General features: G+C 37.0%; 2 protein-coding genes across 3 annotated transcripts; both read left to right on the top strand.

Moving 5' to 3' along the window:
• Positions 1-1,271: 1,271 nt before the first annotated feature.
• On the top strand, positions 1,272-10,379 carry LOC126619389 (uncharacterized). Of its 2 annotated transcripts, XM_050287742.1 has the most exons (18): positions 1,274-1,601; positions 2,051-2,296; positions 3,008-3,143; positions 4,296-4,447; positions 4,724-4,807; positions 4,894-4,956; positions 5,146-5,277; positions 5,385-5,594; positions 6,085-6,207; positions 6,369-6,418; positions 7,145-7,307; positions 7,450-7,587; positions 8,214-8,336; positions 8,429-8,527; positions 8,697-8,786; positions 8,942-9,026; positions 9,583-9,713; positions 9,799-10,379. In XM_050287742.1, exons 2-18 carry the CDS (start codon positions 2,171-2,173, stop codon positions 9,943-9,945), a joined length of 2,052 nt encoding a protein of 683 aa, XP_050143699.1. In that variant the 5' UTR covers positions 1,274-1,601; positions 2,051-2,170; the 3' UTR covers positions 9,946-10,379. The 2 variants fall into 2 exon arrangements, 1 of the variants encoding a protein (XP_050143699.1); XR_007622043.1 differs by lacking the exons at positions 8,429-8,527; positions 8,697-8,786; positions 8,942-9,026; positions 9,583-9,713; positions 9,799-10,379 and adding an exon at positions 7,731-7,880 and having other exon boundaries at positions 1,272-1,601; positions 8,214-8,335.
• Positions 10,380-11,790: 1,411 nt separating this feature from the next.
• On the top strand, positions 11,791-17,377 carry LOC126619374 (protein DEFECTIVE IN EXINE FORMATION 1-like). Its single transcript, XM_050287730.1, has 13 exons — positions 11,791-12,331; positions 12,477-12,587; positions 12,724-12,806; positions 12,897-13,014; positions 13,134-13,288; positions 13,497-14,074; positions 14,214-14,284; positions 14,953-15,212; positions 15,380-15,561; positions 15,801-16,084; positions 16,179-16,296; positions 16,421-16,603; positions 16,745-17,377. Exons 1-13 carry the CDS (start codon positions 12,192-12,194, stop codon positions 17,057-17,059), a joined length of 2,598 nt encoding a protein of 865 aa, XP_050143687.1. The 5' UTR covers positions 11,791-12,191; the 3' UTR covers positions 17,060-17,377.
• Positions 17,378-18,012: the final 635 nt, after the last annotated feature.

An 18,012-nucleotide genomic window follows, 5' to 3' on the forward strand; every position in this document is an offset into this window, starting at 1 on the left:
TTTTCTCATTCCTTTTTACTGTCAGCATGTGATCCCTTTACCTTTTTACCAACACTAAATTAATTTTGAAAAAAACTTACCTGCATCGGATACACTTTCTTACGTTTATCTCAACCTTAACCATTCACTCGATTTAGATATGTATAAAAGAAGTATATTCTCGTGATGAGACTAATTTATATGGCACGATTACACTGTTATTGTAACGTTTGTGCCCATAATATGACACAATATGTACGAAAACTTACATATGTATTTATATTATTAACACAAAACGTCGCTGTAGCAGTGTTCTATCATGTAAGTCTTTTTTCTCGTGACAAGTAAGTAGTTTTGCACCTCTCAAAAGAAAATGGCTTACAAGTTTCCAACCTTTTTTTTGTTCCCAAATGAGTTGCACCCTAAAATGGTGTGATGGGCTCAATCGTTTTAAGGATGCATTGCAAATTCACCAAAAACTATTTTGATTTGGAAAAAGAAAAGGTACTTAAAACCTAGGCTAGTCACTCAGTACTACCAGACCTCAGTACTACGGTCTGGTGATATTCCACTTCACTTAGAAGTGAAAGGTCATAGGTTCGAATCTCGTGGATGACAAATTCGATACCGAATTAGGCTGCCCATTGTGTAGCCTAGTCGAACTCTTCCTCCCCTTAGTATAAAAATATCGATGTACTCAAAATCTAGGCTAACCACATGAGTGCTTCAATATACTTACCAAGTTTTCCTTCTCTTTATATTTAAAGAGCGGTGCTACACACACTAAGTTTGTGCATCAAATAATGTGACACAAATTTGATGTACGTACCCTAATTTTTCTTAAAATACTTTTCTTGTTTCAATCATTTTTTATTTGATTACTTCTCAAATTATGTTCCAAACTTCATTTTGCAAAACTTTACTATGCATTAGCCACATAGAGATTCCACAACATTACTCGACATATATTCTTATATAAGTATCTCACTTATTACGTGACTAGCAAAATTGAAATTGAAAACCTAATAAAAAAATCAGGACACAGTAAGCCACATTTTCCTTTTGCTCAGGCTGCTTGTGCCTGTTCTCACGTGGCCGTCCCTAAAACCCAAAAAAGTAATTTTCACAGCAACTAATTTTCCTTTTTTGGTTTTTTGGTCAAATAAGTAATTATTCGGTTTTTGATAATTTACTCTTCGGTCATTTTCCTCAAGTTTCACACGTATATAAATAGTAAAAAATAATATAATATTTTTTTAAAAATTCAGAGTCGTACGCTTGTATAAATTCATCGCTTTCCCGGAGGGTTTTATCTGCATTGTTTATTCGATTCTCCAAACTGAATCGTTCCTCTCTCGCTCTCTCTCCTCCGTTCGTGTTTCTTCTCTCTCACGACAAACCGTCTTTAATTTTTTACTTCGCTCTCTAAACCGACACACCCCATACTTTCTCTCTCTTAGGGTTTCGCAGAGTGCTTCCCAGTTGCGAGGAGAAAGATAAACAATCGTTAGGGTTGTCCTTCGACTTCCGGAGGAAGCCGCTGCGTTTGCGCTGATCGTGGAAGTGTTTATTTGTTACGGCTACGGGGACGGTGAATTGGCTTCCGATTGGAGTTTCGTGAGGTTTGAGCTCTTCTCGATTGTGTTTTGGGTTTTTTAAACTGTGAAGCTTTTGGGGTCTCGGGATTTGGAAATTTTATGGGAAATTTGTGGTTTAGGGTTTGTGGTTTTGGGTTGCTCATTTGGGTGCTGGGTAGAAATTGGAGGGGAGATGAACAAAATGGAGGGTGTTTTATTTGGCTAGGGGTTTGGGTGAAGCAAATTTAAGCTAATTTGTAGTTAGATTAAGTTGATTAGGAGTACATTACATGAATTTTACACTTTTGCTCTGCTTTCCCATACAAGGCAAATGCCGTCTTTCGGCCGAGCAGTAGTCTGCATTTTTGTTTTATGGGTTTATAAACTTAAAGTTCTACGTCGATGTAGTTGTATCGGTTTGTAAACTATATGTTTCTTATTAGCTTTTAGTTGCATAAATGGATTATTTATTGACAATGTGCTTATTTGTGCAGCGGACAGTTTGAAGCAATTTTTGAATGAAAGGTTGTTTAGTTCTTACAAGTTATCGAGAGAGAGATAGCCCCCTGACCATTTGAGATTGTGTGTTGGTAATGTAGTGTAGTGGATTATGAATGATTGCTGTCATGGACTTGAATGCCTCGCCAGTACCTGAAGAAGATGAAGATATTTTTGAGAATCATATAGAATACATTGCACCAGAAGAACGCATAGAGAGTGGAGCTGATATAGCACGCCGGGTACTATTTTTTTCTTGTTTAAATGGCCTATCTCCTGCTCGTTTAGTGGCAACTGGATCAACTCATTTCTTTTGTTAGTGTAGTTATTGGTCTGGCCATATACGTGTTTGTCCTGGATCTTCAATGAGGTTGAAATCATTACAGGGAATTTTGCATTGTTTCGATCCATTGTAGTTTGGGGCATTCATTACTGCTTAAGCTTCTATCCTTCCATGGCCTTTGGAATTGATGGATATTATTTTGTCTGCAAACGGTTGTATGGAAACCACAAACTTGGTGGAAACTGTTACCACATTTACGGTCATAAGACAAGGATTTAGAATAGAATAACAGAAGAGAGAAAATACTTTATGCTGCTATATTCAACTGCATCTAGATTTTTTTTGAAATTAATAAGTTGCTTCCACCTTGCTGTGGGGCAAACAGGTTTTTTTTTATGTCCACTTAGCTTATTAATATATCATATATGGGGAATATTATGCCTTCAGAAGTATTACGACTCTCTCTCTCTCTCTCTCTCTCTCTCTCTCTCTCTCTCATGTGTGTGCACACAGAGTCCCCCATGCATACACCTGGGAGCACATACACACCGGTTCACATACACAAAGATTAGCTGTGAAATCTTTTCATTTTTTTTATATAATATGTATATATGTTGTTCTCAACATTTTTAGGTGCCTGGCTGCTGATCTTGTGTTTTCCTTGTATTAGGAGCGTGAAGAAAGACGTAAGCGATTGAAACGAGAACGCCCAGATGAAAAACCAGTGCATGTTTCTCAACCCCCTGCATACGATTCATATCAAACAAAAAACCCCAAAGTTTACGACAAATCTAGGCTTCCCAATGGTAAGTATGCTGTCTGAAGCATGTTATTAGGTTTGCGAATGTGTTTTCATTTCCATAAGTTGCATTTATTGGTAGAGTTATTTATAGAACTACATTTTGATCAATTCCATGTCGAGCATTAACTGAATTATTACCATTTACATGTTCTGTTACATTAAAAGGTGGTTCTGCCTTTCATAGAATTTTAATCTTCAATATTATTTGTCCTTTTGATCTTGGAATAATAATTCTTCGTTTGATATTGAATTATTGAGTTAGTGGGTTTGACTTTTTAGATTTTCCAATTATTTGAACCGTAAACTCATATAGATATAAAGTGAGCATATTGATATGTTGCGCCTGTATGTTAAATGAATATGTCGTGATTTATTATTTTCATCATACTAATTAGTGAGATATATTTAAATCACTAGTAGCCTTCTGCACTGCGCTGTGTGGAGAGATGCTTTCTCCCAAATACATATTGAAGTGAAGGAGATAAAATGGGAAGATATATTTGATTCATTTTGTGGGTGAATTTAATTCCACATGCATTAGATTGCTCAACTCTTTGTTTCGGATGGAGAGATGGTTGTAGATGATTGTGGGGTGGTAGACACAACGGAGTGAAATACGTTTCTCAAAGGAGTGTTAATAAATGGAATTGGATTTGAGTTGTGGATTAAGTTTTATTTTAGTTTATTTTTTATAAGGATGAAATTAAAGTAATTGGTTAACTGCCTCTGGATGAGTTTGATAGTTTGCTTACCTAGCTATCCATATAATTTAGTTCTTCCATAGTTTTGGGATGATGCGGAAGGGAAGTGTGTATTTGAATTTTGGAATAAATAAAATTTTCTTCATCTTGAAGACTGTAGCTCTAAAAAACTGGTGTTCCCTTTATATACTAGTATGGATAAAGGATTGTAGACCTTTATCTGGGAAAAGAGGTTTCTGTCTGTGGCACTGATACAACTCAGGAGTGTGCATATTTGGTACTATTTTTGTTTTTATAATTGTTATATTATCTTGAAGTTGACTAGTTTTAAGAACCCTAGTTTGTTTCCTGAATTTGCATCTAAAGAGTTATGTGTTTTAGTTTTTAGCTTCAATTGCCATTTTCTTAGAGCTTAACTTCTGTCATCTTTAATCACATTTCTCTTCATAATGCAGGTTGGTTGGATTGCCCGGCAGCTGGTCAAGAAATATCTTGCATGATACCTTCTAAGGTGCCACTTGGTGAATCCTACAATGATTGTGTTCCTCCTGGTAAAAGATACTCATTTAAACAAGTGATTCATCAGCAAAGAGTTTTGGGAAGAAAAGTAAGCCCGCTAAAATTATGCTCTTTTTCTTTTAGTCTTATTTTATTATTTTTTAATTTCTCTGGATTGAAATTTTATATCTACCATACGAACACTCAGACAAATTTCTCTTGATAACTGAAAGGTAGTTTTTGTTACATGCAACGGCTGTCAAAGCTTGGCTATTGTATGTGTATAATTCTTTTTGGACAACGGACTAAATGGTAACTCTATGAGAGTCATTCTGTCTTGTTCAATGGTTGAAATGATTTTAAGATCATCTTCATTCATTTTCAGCTTGGTTTGGTGATTGATTTGACAAATACTTCTCGCTATTATCTAACATCAGATTTGAAGAAAGAGGGTATTAAGCATGTCAAGGTGAGTACTAGATTATTGTACAATTTGTATTCCTTGGTACTTTTGCCTGTATTTTATTATTTATGGAATCCTGTTCGATAATGTAGATTGCGTGCAAGGGGCGGGATTCCGTGCCGGACAACCTTTCTGTAAATCAGTTTGTATACGAGGTTTGTTTCATACTTGACACTTGCCTCTTAAGTTATATTCTCATTTTAGCCAGTGGCTTGCCTGTTTAAATGCGAGGAAGAGAGCTTTTATTTATTTATTTATTTTTTCTAGATATCATATATACTCATATGGTGTATGTACGTAAAATATTTCTGGTTATGATACTTTATTAATTATTCTCATTTCAGGTTATACAGTTCCTGTCACGTCAAAAGCATTCGAAGAAATATATTCTTGTGCATTGTACACATGGGCACAATCGCACGGGGTATATGATCATCCACTACCTAATGCGCTCATTACCAATTTCTGTCACTCAGGTAATTATGAGCTTATTTTAACTGTCTTAGATGTAGAGTAAATCAACCTGCTTTTATTTTATTTTCTTATTCTTGTCATTTTTCTGATGCTGCATTGTATTACACAGGCAATAAAAATGTTTGCAGATGCACGTCCTCCAGGAATCTACAAACCTGACTATGTTGATGCTTTATACTCTTTCTATCATGAAAAAAAGCCTGATATGGTTGTCTGTCCCTCAACTCCTGAATGGAAGACTTCTGAATTTGATCTTAATGGCGAAGCAGTTGCAGACGACGATGACGATGATGGAGGTCCTGCTGCTCCTGTAAATAATGTATGCATGATCTTTATAGTGGAACTGTTTTAATTGGATATGATGTATTTCTTTGCCAAATGAATGACTCGAAGATAGAACAGTCTAGTAAAGGATGAGTGGTCTTTTGTTTTTTTTTTTTGTCTGGGAGAGGTCGCACTTGGTGCGATGGCAAGTGCCTTCGTCCATGAGCGGTAGGTCTCGGGTTCGAGACTTGGGAGCAGCCTCTCTATAAATGGGGGTAAGGCTAGCCGACATTCACCTCTCCCAGACCTTGCGTAAAGCGGGAGCCTTGTGCACTGGGTACGACCTTTTTTTATGGCATTGATGGACGAGTAATTTTTTTGCCCAAGAAACTTTTTGTATTGTGTTTCATTATTTGTAATCCACCTCGTATTTCTGTTTTGATCATGTAACGGAAACAAATGACCTTTTGCTTCTGTATCATCATACATGCTTGTTTTTTTTTATGTTGTCCTCACTGTAGTTTGACATTCCTCTACCATTTCAGGAGAGTCTGGATACAAGTGGAGTAATGACAAATGATGATATCTTGGGCGATGAGATACCTTGGGACCAGCAGGAGGCAATGCGGCAGTTCTGCTATCAAACTCTTAAGCTGGTTAATGTTGGGGTAGGCATGTTGAGACCTATATTCTTGATGGTTTTTGGCTTTTGCTTCTAAATCCACATATACCTGAGATCTTGAGTTAGCCTGTTTTGGTTTTCAGTCACATATTTTAGTTTATTTCCTACTTGCATAACATCTCACTTTTTTATTTTCTTTCATTTCAGCCTAGAGGAAATTCACAATTCCCGGGGTCGCACCCAGTTTCTCTTGACAGGTGCTCCTTGTTCCTTGTTTTGGTTTGGGTTTCATTTTTTTTCTCTAATAGTTTGAGCATATAAAATTTCATCATATTTACCAATTGTAACTTTGTTTGACTCAGTATTGATATATGCAATAAGCTGTAAAATTTCATCATAACTTGGCGAACAATATCTTGAAATGAACTCTCTTTTGTTAACATGTTTTGTGCTGTGTAATTTAGCAAGTGGGAACATTTGATCTGAAAGAAAAGTTTGGTGGGCATTCATCTCGCAATTTTTTATTTGGAATGATAACTGAAATGGTACCTCAAAGTCATTGGCATTGTCAACAATGAATCTATTGATATTGGTGGATGCTTCTCGAATTGATATTTGAACTTTTGTATGTAAGCACAGTTTGTGTTTGTTTTCTGCTTAAGAAAGATATATTTGTGGCACTGTTGAAGCGCTTTGTCTGGTTATTTTTCCACTATCGTGTCCCGTAATAATGTGTTAGTTTTAAAAGAGACCCAGTGTGGCATGAATTTTGATTGCATCTTATTAGATCTTTGGTGGTGTAATGTGCTTGGTTTCTTAATAATTGTTGGCTGGTAGATGACAAGTTCCTTGTGAATCTGTAAAGACTTCTCTTGTACTGCATATCACATATTTACTCTATTCTCATATACTGCTTTATACATGTTGCATGCTTCTTCATCTTGATATTGTCATCTGAATGGACTTCCTTCTCATTCATGCAGGGACAACTTACAGCTGTTGAGGCAACGTTATTATTATGCTACATGGAAGGCTGATGGAACACGATATATGATGTTAATAACCATGGATGGGTGTTACTTGGTTGATAGAAATTTTAATTTTAGAAGGGTCCAAATGAGGTTTCCCTGCAAACACACAAATGATGTATGTATGCACTTACTTTTGGAAGGTTAATGATATCAGGAAGATTTCATGTAGAGCATCCTTGACAACTTAGAGTGACCTTGTTTCTCTCTGTTATTTCTTTTTATTTTTTTATTTTTTTTTTATTTTTTTGTCTTTTAAGGGTTTAGCCGAGAAGACTCACCACTACACTTTATTGGATGGGGAGATGGTAATTGATACCGTGCCTGATTCAAAGAAGCAGGAGAGAAGATACCTGATCTATGATATGATGGCAATCAACCACGTTCCTATCATAGAGGTGGGTTTGCCCTTTATCTGTCCCTTGTTGGGTGATCTACCCCTTAAATTATGTTGCACAAACTTCAGAATTTAAGATATTGTATTTATAATCACAAGGTATAACAACTATATTTTTTAATTCATTTTTCAAACTTGGGCTAGATTTTTGTGCAAGCAAACATGTAAGTCATTTGGCGACTGGTAACACTGTAAACCGAACATAGGGAGTGAATTTTCAGATATAAAGGGAGTCCTAGATTTTGAGTATTGGGAATGTGCACAAAACTGTTTGCAGGCTTCTTGTTTTGTTAGGTATGGTACAATCAACTTGAAGAGGTATCTGCACTGTGATTTTATGACACCCTTATAATCATAATTTGTGGTATCTGCAAGATTATATTTCTCAAATTGTAAAATAACAGTTGGATCCAACTTCAATATATGCATTGAGATGGTGTGTCAAGGTTGTAAATTGCGTTATTATATTATATTGGCGTAATCAAACCATACGAGTGCATAGGTTATCACTTGCCTTTGTTTTTTTTTATAGAATTGTTATCATATTTTGTTACAATTTTATCCCTAATTTTTTTGGGTAATGTTAAGCTACCCATTATACACTCTAATCTTTTAGAATTGTTGCAGCGGCCTTTTTATGAACGGTGGAAGATGCTTGAGAAAGAAGTCATTGAACCTCGGAATCATGAGCGCCACAATATTTACCAAAGTAGGAATCCTTACTATAGATATGACTTGGAACCATTCAGGGTATGTATCAATAAGCTCTGTGTTCTGGCATTGAACTTCATTCCACTGTTTACTTTTCTGCCGAGATTAATTTTCTCAGTGTGTTCAATCAGGTGAGGAGGAAGGACTTTTGGTTGCTCTCTACAGTAAACAAGCTTTTGAAGGAATTTATTCCTAGGCTTTCACACGATGCTGATGGTCTTATCTTTCAGGTAGTTCTATGAAATATCATTTGAACTTTTTTATTGGTTTCAAATTACTTGGTTAGCTGGCAATAGAATTTATTTATTGCCATGCCAGGTCCTATTATTGGTTCTAAATTAGCAGTCCTCTCTCTGATTTGTTTGCATAGAATAATAATGTATATTTTTGATATGCTAGGGTTGGGATGATCCATATGTTCCCCGCACACATGCAGGACTTCTAAAGTGGAAATATTCTCATATGAACTCGGTTGATTTTCTCTTTGAGGTCGTGCTATCAACTTTATTTAGTTATTTTTGTTATAAAAACTCTATTGTGTCACTTAAGCTATTGTTTTCTGAATCTCTCATTTCCCTTTCCATATCTACCACTTAAATTTGTTCTGTGCTTGTTTTCTCATGTGAAGATGCTTGTGTGGACAGGTAACCGATGATGATCGGCAGCATCTTTTTCTGTTTGAACGTGGAAAGAAGAAACTAATGGACGGAAATAGAGTTGCGTTTAAAGGTCGACATGAATATCTTCAGATTTTTCTGTTTAAAACGTGACTCTGTTTTTATCATTATTAGTACAGCCGAAGTTTTGCATTGGGGTGCTTCCTGAAGAAGAACCTGGCAGGTGCTTCTCCAGAAAGCATTTCTATGACCCATAAGCATTTTTGAAGTTTTATTTTTTGTCAAATATATATCGAAGTATTTTGGTTTTCAGAAAGCACTTTTGCCCTTCCTGAAGCAGTCTCAATAGGCCCTAACTTTATAAGCACATTTATTTTGTTTCTTTTTGTTTAAACCTGTGAAGGACTTGCATGCATAGACATGTGGATTGATCCCAAAAAAGGAAATGTTAGAAATTGATGGATGAGAACTTTTGTTGTTTTTATAGCTTCCCTTTATTGCTTAAAGTGTTCTGGGAAACCTAGATAAAATAATGGTTACTTCATCATATCGTCTTCCACAATCTAATTTGCACTAACATCTAGTATTATGTTTCGCTGGGTGTGATTTGGTATGATCCTGTTGCGTTTAACCTAAATGCTTTTCTTTTTTGTATTCCCATGTAGCAGATGGCCAAGACCCCTCATCTTATTCCGGAAAAATAATCGAGTGTTCTTGGGATGGTGAAGAACAAGAATGGGTCCTTATGCGCATCAGGACTGACAAATCAACTCCAAATGATATCAATACCTACAAGAAGGTCCTTCTCCACATATTTTAAATAAACTAATATTATTTTTGTTTAATCCCACTTTGGGCTCATTGATTGCTGACTTGAAAAACAGGTCATGCGAAGCATAAAAGACAATATCACGCAGGACATCTTGTTGAATGAGATCTATGAGATCATTCGTCTGCCTATGTATGCTGATAGGATACGGAATGATAGCAAAGCAGCCCAGCAGCATGCAAATGCAGCACGAAGGAGGTGACTTGCGGAGGTTTTATCATCACCGGGTTTTCTTGCAAAGGTTTGCTGATAGTAGTGCCCACAGACACCTGCTTGGCAAGTCGTTCAGAGTTCTCTTTACTCGAAGCTGGGTATAATTTGGGCGTATCAGCTGATGAATCACATATTTACCGTGTAACTTCCTAAGCCTAGCTATAATTCGTACTGAGTGCTGTGCTGGTGAGTTGTTTGGTCCAGTTTGGTATGCCGCCGGATTGTCCCCGGGATTACCGTCACATTTATTTGGTTCTGATAGTAGTTCAGATGAAGAGGAGTAGGGTTAGAGTCAGATCTGTATATTATGATGAATGATGTTATTAACTTGTTTAAAAAGGTAGGCATTTTTTATGTTTCGCCTTTCCCCTTTCATGTGAATAGACAACTTTGGGAACAGGTAAACACCCTTTTCTCTCCAAATCCTGGTTTACTTTCTCTGTGTTTTCTACCTTGTATTTGTTTGAGACATGCTCCCTGCTTGTCCTCTTAACCGTAGATTTGGCAGTCGTCTCACCGTAGATGAGCAAATCGTCACCGTCTATTAGCATTGGACTTCATATGATTACTTGAGTGATATTTTTGCTAATTATTGTTTTAGAGATGATGCATCTCCTGGTTCAATTTGATTAAATCCGTAAACTGCATGCTTATTGTTGTGGGCTCCTTGGTGACCTTTCGGTTCTCCTTGCGTTGTTTGGCGTGGCGTACAAGACTTCACTACTCTGGAGGTATTTTAAGTTCGTGGGATATTAGTTTTGTGCCATGGTGCTAATGTGTTGAATAAAGGGGAAATCAACGAACAAGATTGAGCAAAGAGCGTGTGAGGTCAGGATAGTGCGGAAATTATTTTCCTTGGTAAATAACGTGGCACTAAATCATTTTATCTCGGCTCACTTTCTAGTGTAATTTCATTACTTGAACAGTCACCTTAAAGACTTTTTGAGAATCATTTTGTTTTCAATTTTTCTTTTAATTCACTTTTTTTTTAAAATTGAAAATGTAATTACAAAACGGGTTTTAAAACAAAAAAAAAAAAAAAATGGTTGTCAAACATCCTGGTAGCAAAGTATTAGGGTTTGCTTGACAAATGCTTTTAAATTGCTCATTCGACAAATGCTTTTAAACGATTTAAAACATTTTAAAAGAAAATATTTTTGAGTCCTAAAAAAGGGTTTTAATTGTATAAAAGCACGTGCTAAATGAGCTCTTAAGCACGAGTCTTAGTTTAAGGTATGGTTTGGCATTGAGATGCTTAAAAAAAAAACTGCTTATTTTCAAAGTTTTTATATTGAAAGTGTTTGGTAAACTAAAAAAAAAAGAATTAGGCCAAATTGGATTATTCATCCCCGTGGTCATAGGAAACTTGCATGATGACCCCCGTGGTGAAAAAACTAGGAATTAAACCCCTGTGGTCAAGAATATTAGCAAATTTAGTCCAAAAGTAAGATTTCTGTTAAATGACTGTTAAAAGTATGGGTAAAACTGTATTTTCAGTTCCAATTGACATTTAAAATAAATAATTTTTTTATAACAATTAACAAAAAAAATAATGCTTAATTTTTTAAATAAAAAAAGCCCTAATTTAATGTCAATTGAAACTGAAAATACAGTTTTACCCCAACTTTTAACAGTACTTTAACAGAAATCTTACTTTTGGACTAAATTTGCTGACATTCTAGACCATAGGGGTTTAATTCCTAGTTTTTTCACCACGGGGATCATCATGCAAGTGTCCCATGACCACGGGATGAACAATCCAATTTGACCAAAGAATTATTTTGAAAGTTACTGTAAGAAGAAGCTGAAATCATCAGAAAAGCTGAAGCAGCAGTTGGATTGGAATGCGAGTCCCCTCAATGACCAGAGGCAGCAGAGAGCAGACACTGTCATACTGGTAGTCTCCAAGGATCACGATTAACCGTCTTACTCCGTAGACTTCACATTTCGCGCGTGATACCTACACAGGGGTCACCGGACCCAGAATCCTCAAACATCATCGGCATTCAATTCAACCTCTGCTAAGTTATAAAACAGCTCCCTTCACATTTCTCGCACTTAATCGTAATTTTCTCAAACCCGAGTGGCATTTCCAATCGCAGTCCTCGACTGTTGACTCTGCGCAGCAACCCATGTCCTAAATCCACACCGCCGAGACGTTTTTAGAACCCGACCTGGGGTTTATCTTCTACCCCGCAATTTCTTCCCCAATCCGATTGAAACTAACCGGATCATATGGAATCCGCAGCGATTAGGGCTTTTCTGATCTGTCTAATTCTCTGCGCCGGTTCGAGCTTCGTTCATGGCGAGGAGCCGGTGAAGAATAAGTTCCGGGAACGAGAGGCCAGCGACGACGCCCTTGGATATCCGAACATGTATGCATATTCATTTCTTAATCCGTCTTATTTGCCTTGATTAGTGTATAGTCGCTGGGATTTGTGTTAATGTTTCCTTAATTCTGTTTGGAGTTTTTGCATTTGATTAATGGGTTTCTGTTGTTGGATTTGTGTGTTTGGTTAGAGATGAGGATGCCTTGTTGAATTCGCGGTGCCCCGCGAAATTGGAGCTCCGATGGCAAACGGAAGTTAGTTCCAGTATATATGCTACACCCTTGATCGCCGATATCAATAGGTACAAAAAAGATTGTGCTTTGGTTGGAAATTTTGTGTATTTACTTGTGCATTTTGAGATTACCAAGAGATCAATTTTGTGTCCAGCATTGATTTTTGGGGCTTTTTTTTCGGGTATTCGTTTTCTCTTATTACAGTGATGGAAAGCTTGAGATTGTGGTTCCTTCTTTCGTTCACTATCTTGAAGTTCTTGAAGGTGCTGATGGAGACAAACATCCAGGTATGACCCAATTTCATTTCTTTCATTACGTTAAGCTGTCTTGAATTTTCTTGAAGTGATTTTCGAAGTACCTGCTTGATGATTCATCAGGTTGGCCTGCTTTCCACCAGTCAACGGTACATGCTAGTCCTCTCCTGTATGATATCGACAAGGATGGTGTGAGAGAAATAACTTTGGCCACCTACAATGGTGAAGTTTTATTTTTCAGGTAATTCAGTTACATTGCCCTAGTGATGTTACTAAATATTTTACAATTTGTTTTCTTGTCTGCAATCCTATATCAGCCTCCACAAGCTCATAAAAGTTTTTGTGTATATTTTCTTTTAGGGTCTCAGGTTACATGATGGTAGATAAACTTGTAGTACCTCGTAGGAAAGTTAAAAAGAACTGGTATGGGGGTTTGCATTCGGATTCCGTGGATCGTACTCATCCAGATGTCCATGATGATTCTCTTGTCAAGGAGGCTATGGAATCAGCTCATCGTAAGCCATTTACACGTTAAAGTAGTTTTTCTTACTACTGCTATTGTTTTTGAGAGTGTCCTTATTCATATAATCCACTTTAGTAGACCTTTAAGGAAGAGCATGCCAAGCCAACTGACACAGTTCTGATGTTATATGATTGTGAAAGTATTCCTTTTAAGTTTTAATGGGAACTAATCATGCTTGCAACTGTCGGTTATTTTTGTAGAAACAAATGGAAGTACAGCTAAGTTAAACAATTCTGCTTCTATTTCAACTCCCGATTCCAACACTTCAGCTACTATTTCAACTCCTGATTTAAACAATTCAACAACTATTTCAAAAGAGAGCAACCTTGGCATTGTAAATGCATCAAATCCAGAAAATAAAGGGGAAACAAATTCAAGTCAGGTGGAAACAGTCATCAAGCTGCCTACGGGCACGGACAATTCTTCTGTGAAAAATGTGTCAGAGGAAACTGTTAATGTAGTGAATGGAACTAGTTCTGGTAGACGGCTTTTAGAAGATAAAAATTCAAGTGAATCACAGGATGGTGGTTCTGGATCCAAAGAGAATAATAAGGAGGATGTTCCTGTTGCAACTGTACAAAATGAGGGAAGCTTGGAAGCAGATGCTGATTCATCTTTTGAGTTGTTCCGTAATAGTGAGGAACTGGCCGATGAGTATAGTTATGACTATGATGATTATGTTGATGAATCAATGTGGGGAGATGAGGAATGGGCTGAAGGGCAGCACGAGAAAATGGAGGATTATGTCAATGTTGATGCACACATCCTCTGCACTCCTGTGAGTTCTAACTTTAATGTTTCTTCTTTACACGTGTATGGGCACACTGCACATGGATTTATGTATGTAGGCATGATACTTATTCACTCCTTTGCCATATGCAAGTTATATTTGGTTGATGATTTCTTTTTTCCTTCAGGTCATAGCGGACATCGATAATGATGGAGTATCAGAAATGGTTGTTGCTGTATCTTACTTCTTTGATCACGAGTGAGCTCTCTTCCATAGTGTCAAAATTCACTTATTTATTAATATTTTTGGAGTGGAATGAAATCACATCAAGTTTCATTTTAAATTCCCATTAAAGGTGTCTACCTTCTTATTTTAGAGGATTTATACAGTTTAGACTCTGATAAAGCAAGTATTTTCTAGGCATGGTGTACACTATAGGATTTATCAAAGCAAGCATATCTTTTAACTTGTTTCTGTAAGTTTGACAAATAAGTACCATATGTATGTATTTCATGTAAATACTGCAAGCAGTATACAATCTGGACTGTTGGAGTTATATCTGCATGTGGAGTAGTTGTAATGACCTGGTATGGCCGCCAATGAGCTCAAAACTATAGCACTATTTGTATTGACCAGGAGACACTCATGAGATCTGTAGATATGATGTAAATGAAATAGAAGGGTTATTTTAAGTTGTAGGTAGATTCTGTTTGATCTAGAAATTTACGGTGCTCTTGGTTTCTTCCTTCATCCATACAATAAATTGTAATAACCCTTTAAGTTAAACTTCCTGCAAAAATCAATTTGGTGCATTTTCTTTGTCATTTGTTATGCAGCATCATCCAAGATTGAAATGTGAACCATGTGTTGGAGTTTGCTTAGTAATTAATGGCTTGAAAGTAAATTCCCACCTTGTACGTTCGCAGGTATTATGAGTCCAACGAAGATCATCGGAAGGAACTGGGTGACATTGATCTTACAAAATATGTTGCTGGCTCGGTAGTTGTTTTTAATCTCGACACAAAGCAAGTTAAGTGGACTGCGGAACTAGATCTGAGTACAGAGACTGGGAAGTTCCATGCTCATATATATTCTTCTCCAACTGTGGTGGATTTGGATGGTGATGGGAATCTGGACATTCTTGTTGGAACTTCCTTTGGCTTGTTCTATGTCTTGGACCATCATGGTGAATTAATTTTTCTTGCTCTCATTGCTTCGTTTGCTGATATTTTTACCTCAGAGTGCATGAGTTGCTTTAAGTTCCCCGGCATACAAGACGCTGGATCATCTTTGATGTTACATACAACGCTTTCTGTTTAGTGATATGGAAATTGAGTGGTTTCTTTTGTTCAGGCAAGATCAGGGAAAAATTTCCTCTTGAAATGGCTCAAATTCAAGGAGCTGTTGTTGCTGCTGATATCAATGATGATGGAAAAATTGAACTTGTGACCGCTGATGCTCATGGAAATGTTGCTGCATGGACTACAAAAGGAGTAGAAATTTGGGAAAGGCATCTTAAGAGTCTAGTTCCCCAGGTACGTTAAATGTTTGATTTGATATTAAGTTGTGTACTAGTACACTAGTTGGTTCAGTTGTTTACTGATTTCTTTTTCTGCTCTGGACCTGGTGAGATTAGTCTACCATTTTTCTGTAGAGATTAGCAGTTTTAAACTTGCATGCACAAATTTATGCTTGTCATTCTTCTAGAACATGGTAAATTACAACTTGGCTTATATAATCCCTAGTGAATCTGATGCAGAGTTTTGTTCCACAGGGTCCTACTATTGGTGATGTTGATGGGGACGGCCATACTGATGTTGTGGTTCCAACGTTATCTGGGAACATATACGTTCTTAGTGGCAAAGATGGGTCAATTGTTCGTCCTTATCCATATAGAACTCACGGGAGAGTTATGAATCAAGTTCTTCTAGTTGATTTAAGTAAAAAAGGAGAGAAAAAGAAGGGACTTAGCCTTGTTACAACTTCTTTTGATGGTTACCTGTATGTAATTGATGGACCTACATCATGCACCGATGTGGTCGATATTGGTGAAACCTCGTAAGATGTTTTTAAATTCTTCAATGTCCCTACATCTTTAATTAGTTCTCCCCCTTTCCATGGTTTACCTGAAACATTAATCTCTGCATGACAGGTATAGCATGGTCTTAGCAGACAATGTTGATGGTGGAGATGATCTTGATCTTATTGTTTCAACCATGAATGGCAATGTCTTTTGCTTCTCGACTCCTGCTTCACATCATCCCCTCAAGGCATGATAGATCTCAAGCTTGATCTGTCGATAGTTTCTTCTGTTGTCCTCAGTTTTTATTTTTTGCTTTTTGTTGGGTTATAACATTTTGTTTTTAATCATCTTTGTTGTGTTTCCTTTCGCAGGCATGGAGATCACCAAATCAAGGGAGAAATCATGTTGCAATTAGGTATAACCGTGAAGGTATCTTTGTTTCACATTCATCAAGAGCTTTCCGTGACGAAGAGGGCAAGAACTTTTGGGTGGAGATTGAGATCATAGATAGCTATAGATACCCATCTGGGTTGCAAGCACCATATAATGTGACAGTAAGTTGCTCATTCCCACCGATTATTTTGGCCAAAGTCAACTACACGGCCCTCTGTCTCTTGTATGCACACGCAAGTAGCTTGTGAGTCTAATATACAAAACTCAGTCAATATTTGTTTTTTGTTTTTTAAACCATGCAGGCAACGCTATTAGTGCCAGGTAATTACCAAGGAGAGAGAAGGATAAGAATAAACGAGACCTTCAATCGTCCTGGAAAGCATCGTATGAAGCTTCCGACAGTAGGTGTAAGGACTACGGGTACTGTTTTGGTGGAGATGGTTGACAAGAACGGACTCTACTTTTCAGACGATTTCTCACTCACATTCCACATGTATTACTATAGACTCCTCAAGTGGCTGCTTGTCCTACCAATGCTTGGAATGTTTGGCGTGCTTGTAATCCTTCGTCCTCAAGAAGCTGTGCCTTTGCCATCATTTTCGCGAAACACTGACTAAATGTTCAACCTTTATCAATACAAAGACAGATGCTAAGGCTCACGAAATGCGACGGCCATTCTCACCCGAAAAAGTGCAGAAACCGTGGCGGATATGACAACAATGTGCGCTTGAGTGGATATTTTTTATGATCAAGCTAAGATTGATCTTGGTTTGGCCGAAAAGAAACTGAGTTTTGAGCAAATAGGTTTCGGAACTTGTAACATAGTTGAATATGAGTCAAGGAACGAGTACCAAATCCAAGTTTCTCAATGATAATTGTTTAGAGGATGATTCTATATGTATCTCTATAAATTGGCAATCTCAGTTTTCACTCAACCCTTTAATACTTTCAGGAGGCCTCTCTAAGTTTGGATCACTAAGCCATGCTTACTTGAAAAGAATTGGTATTGATATTATTTTGACTCGTCGACTTTCTATCTGTTTACTAAAAATATCAAATTATTAGCCGTTGCGGCATTCTTATTTGTTTAATAATATTTTTTATTATTTTGTAGTCTTGTTTGTTGCTTACTTTGATATTCAACTTGATATCAAAGCAGGTTTGATCCTTCAAGGTTTAAGCTGCTTTTCACGAGTATCAGTTTTTGTTTGTCTGTTTTCTCGGTGTCAGTTTCGTCTTTAGGTTAGGATTTTGTTGTTTGAAAAAAAAAAACAGATGACTAGTTGATCCCAAATTTATTCCTTCGTCTTTACTATATCTAGCTGTATCGGTTCATAACTTTGCCCATCCCAAAGTTATATTACCATAAATGGGTTTGCTCTCGTGTTTCATTTACGAGAGCAACTTACATAGCACGGATACACTGCTACTATGGCGTCATGTAGCAATGATACAATGACATGTGAATATAAATTTACACATATCTTTATATCATTGACACGAGACGCCACAATGACGTGACACGAAAGTCCTCCCCAAATACATACTCCCGTTGGATTCATACTACCAG

This window comes from Malus sylvestris, chromosome 4, assembly GCF_916048215.2.
Source record: "Malus sylvestris chromosome 4, drMalSylv7.2, whole genome shotgun sequence".
Lineage (NCBI taxonomy): Eukaryota > Viridiplantae > Streptophyta > Magnoliopsida > Rosales > Rosaceae > Malus > Malus sylvestris.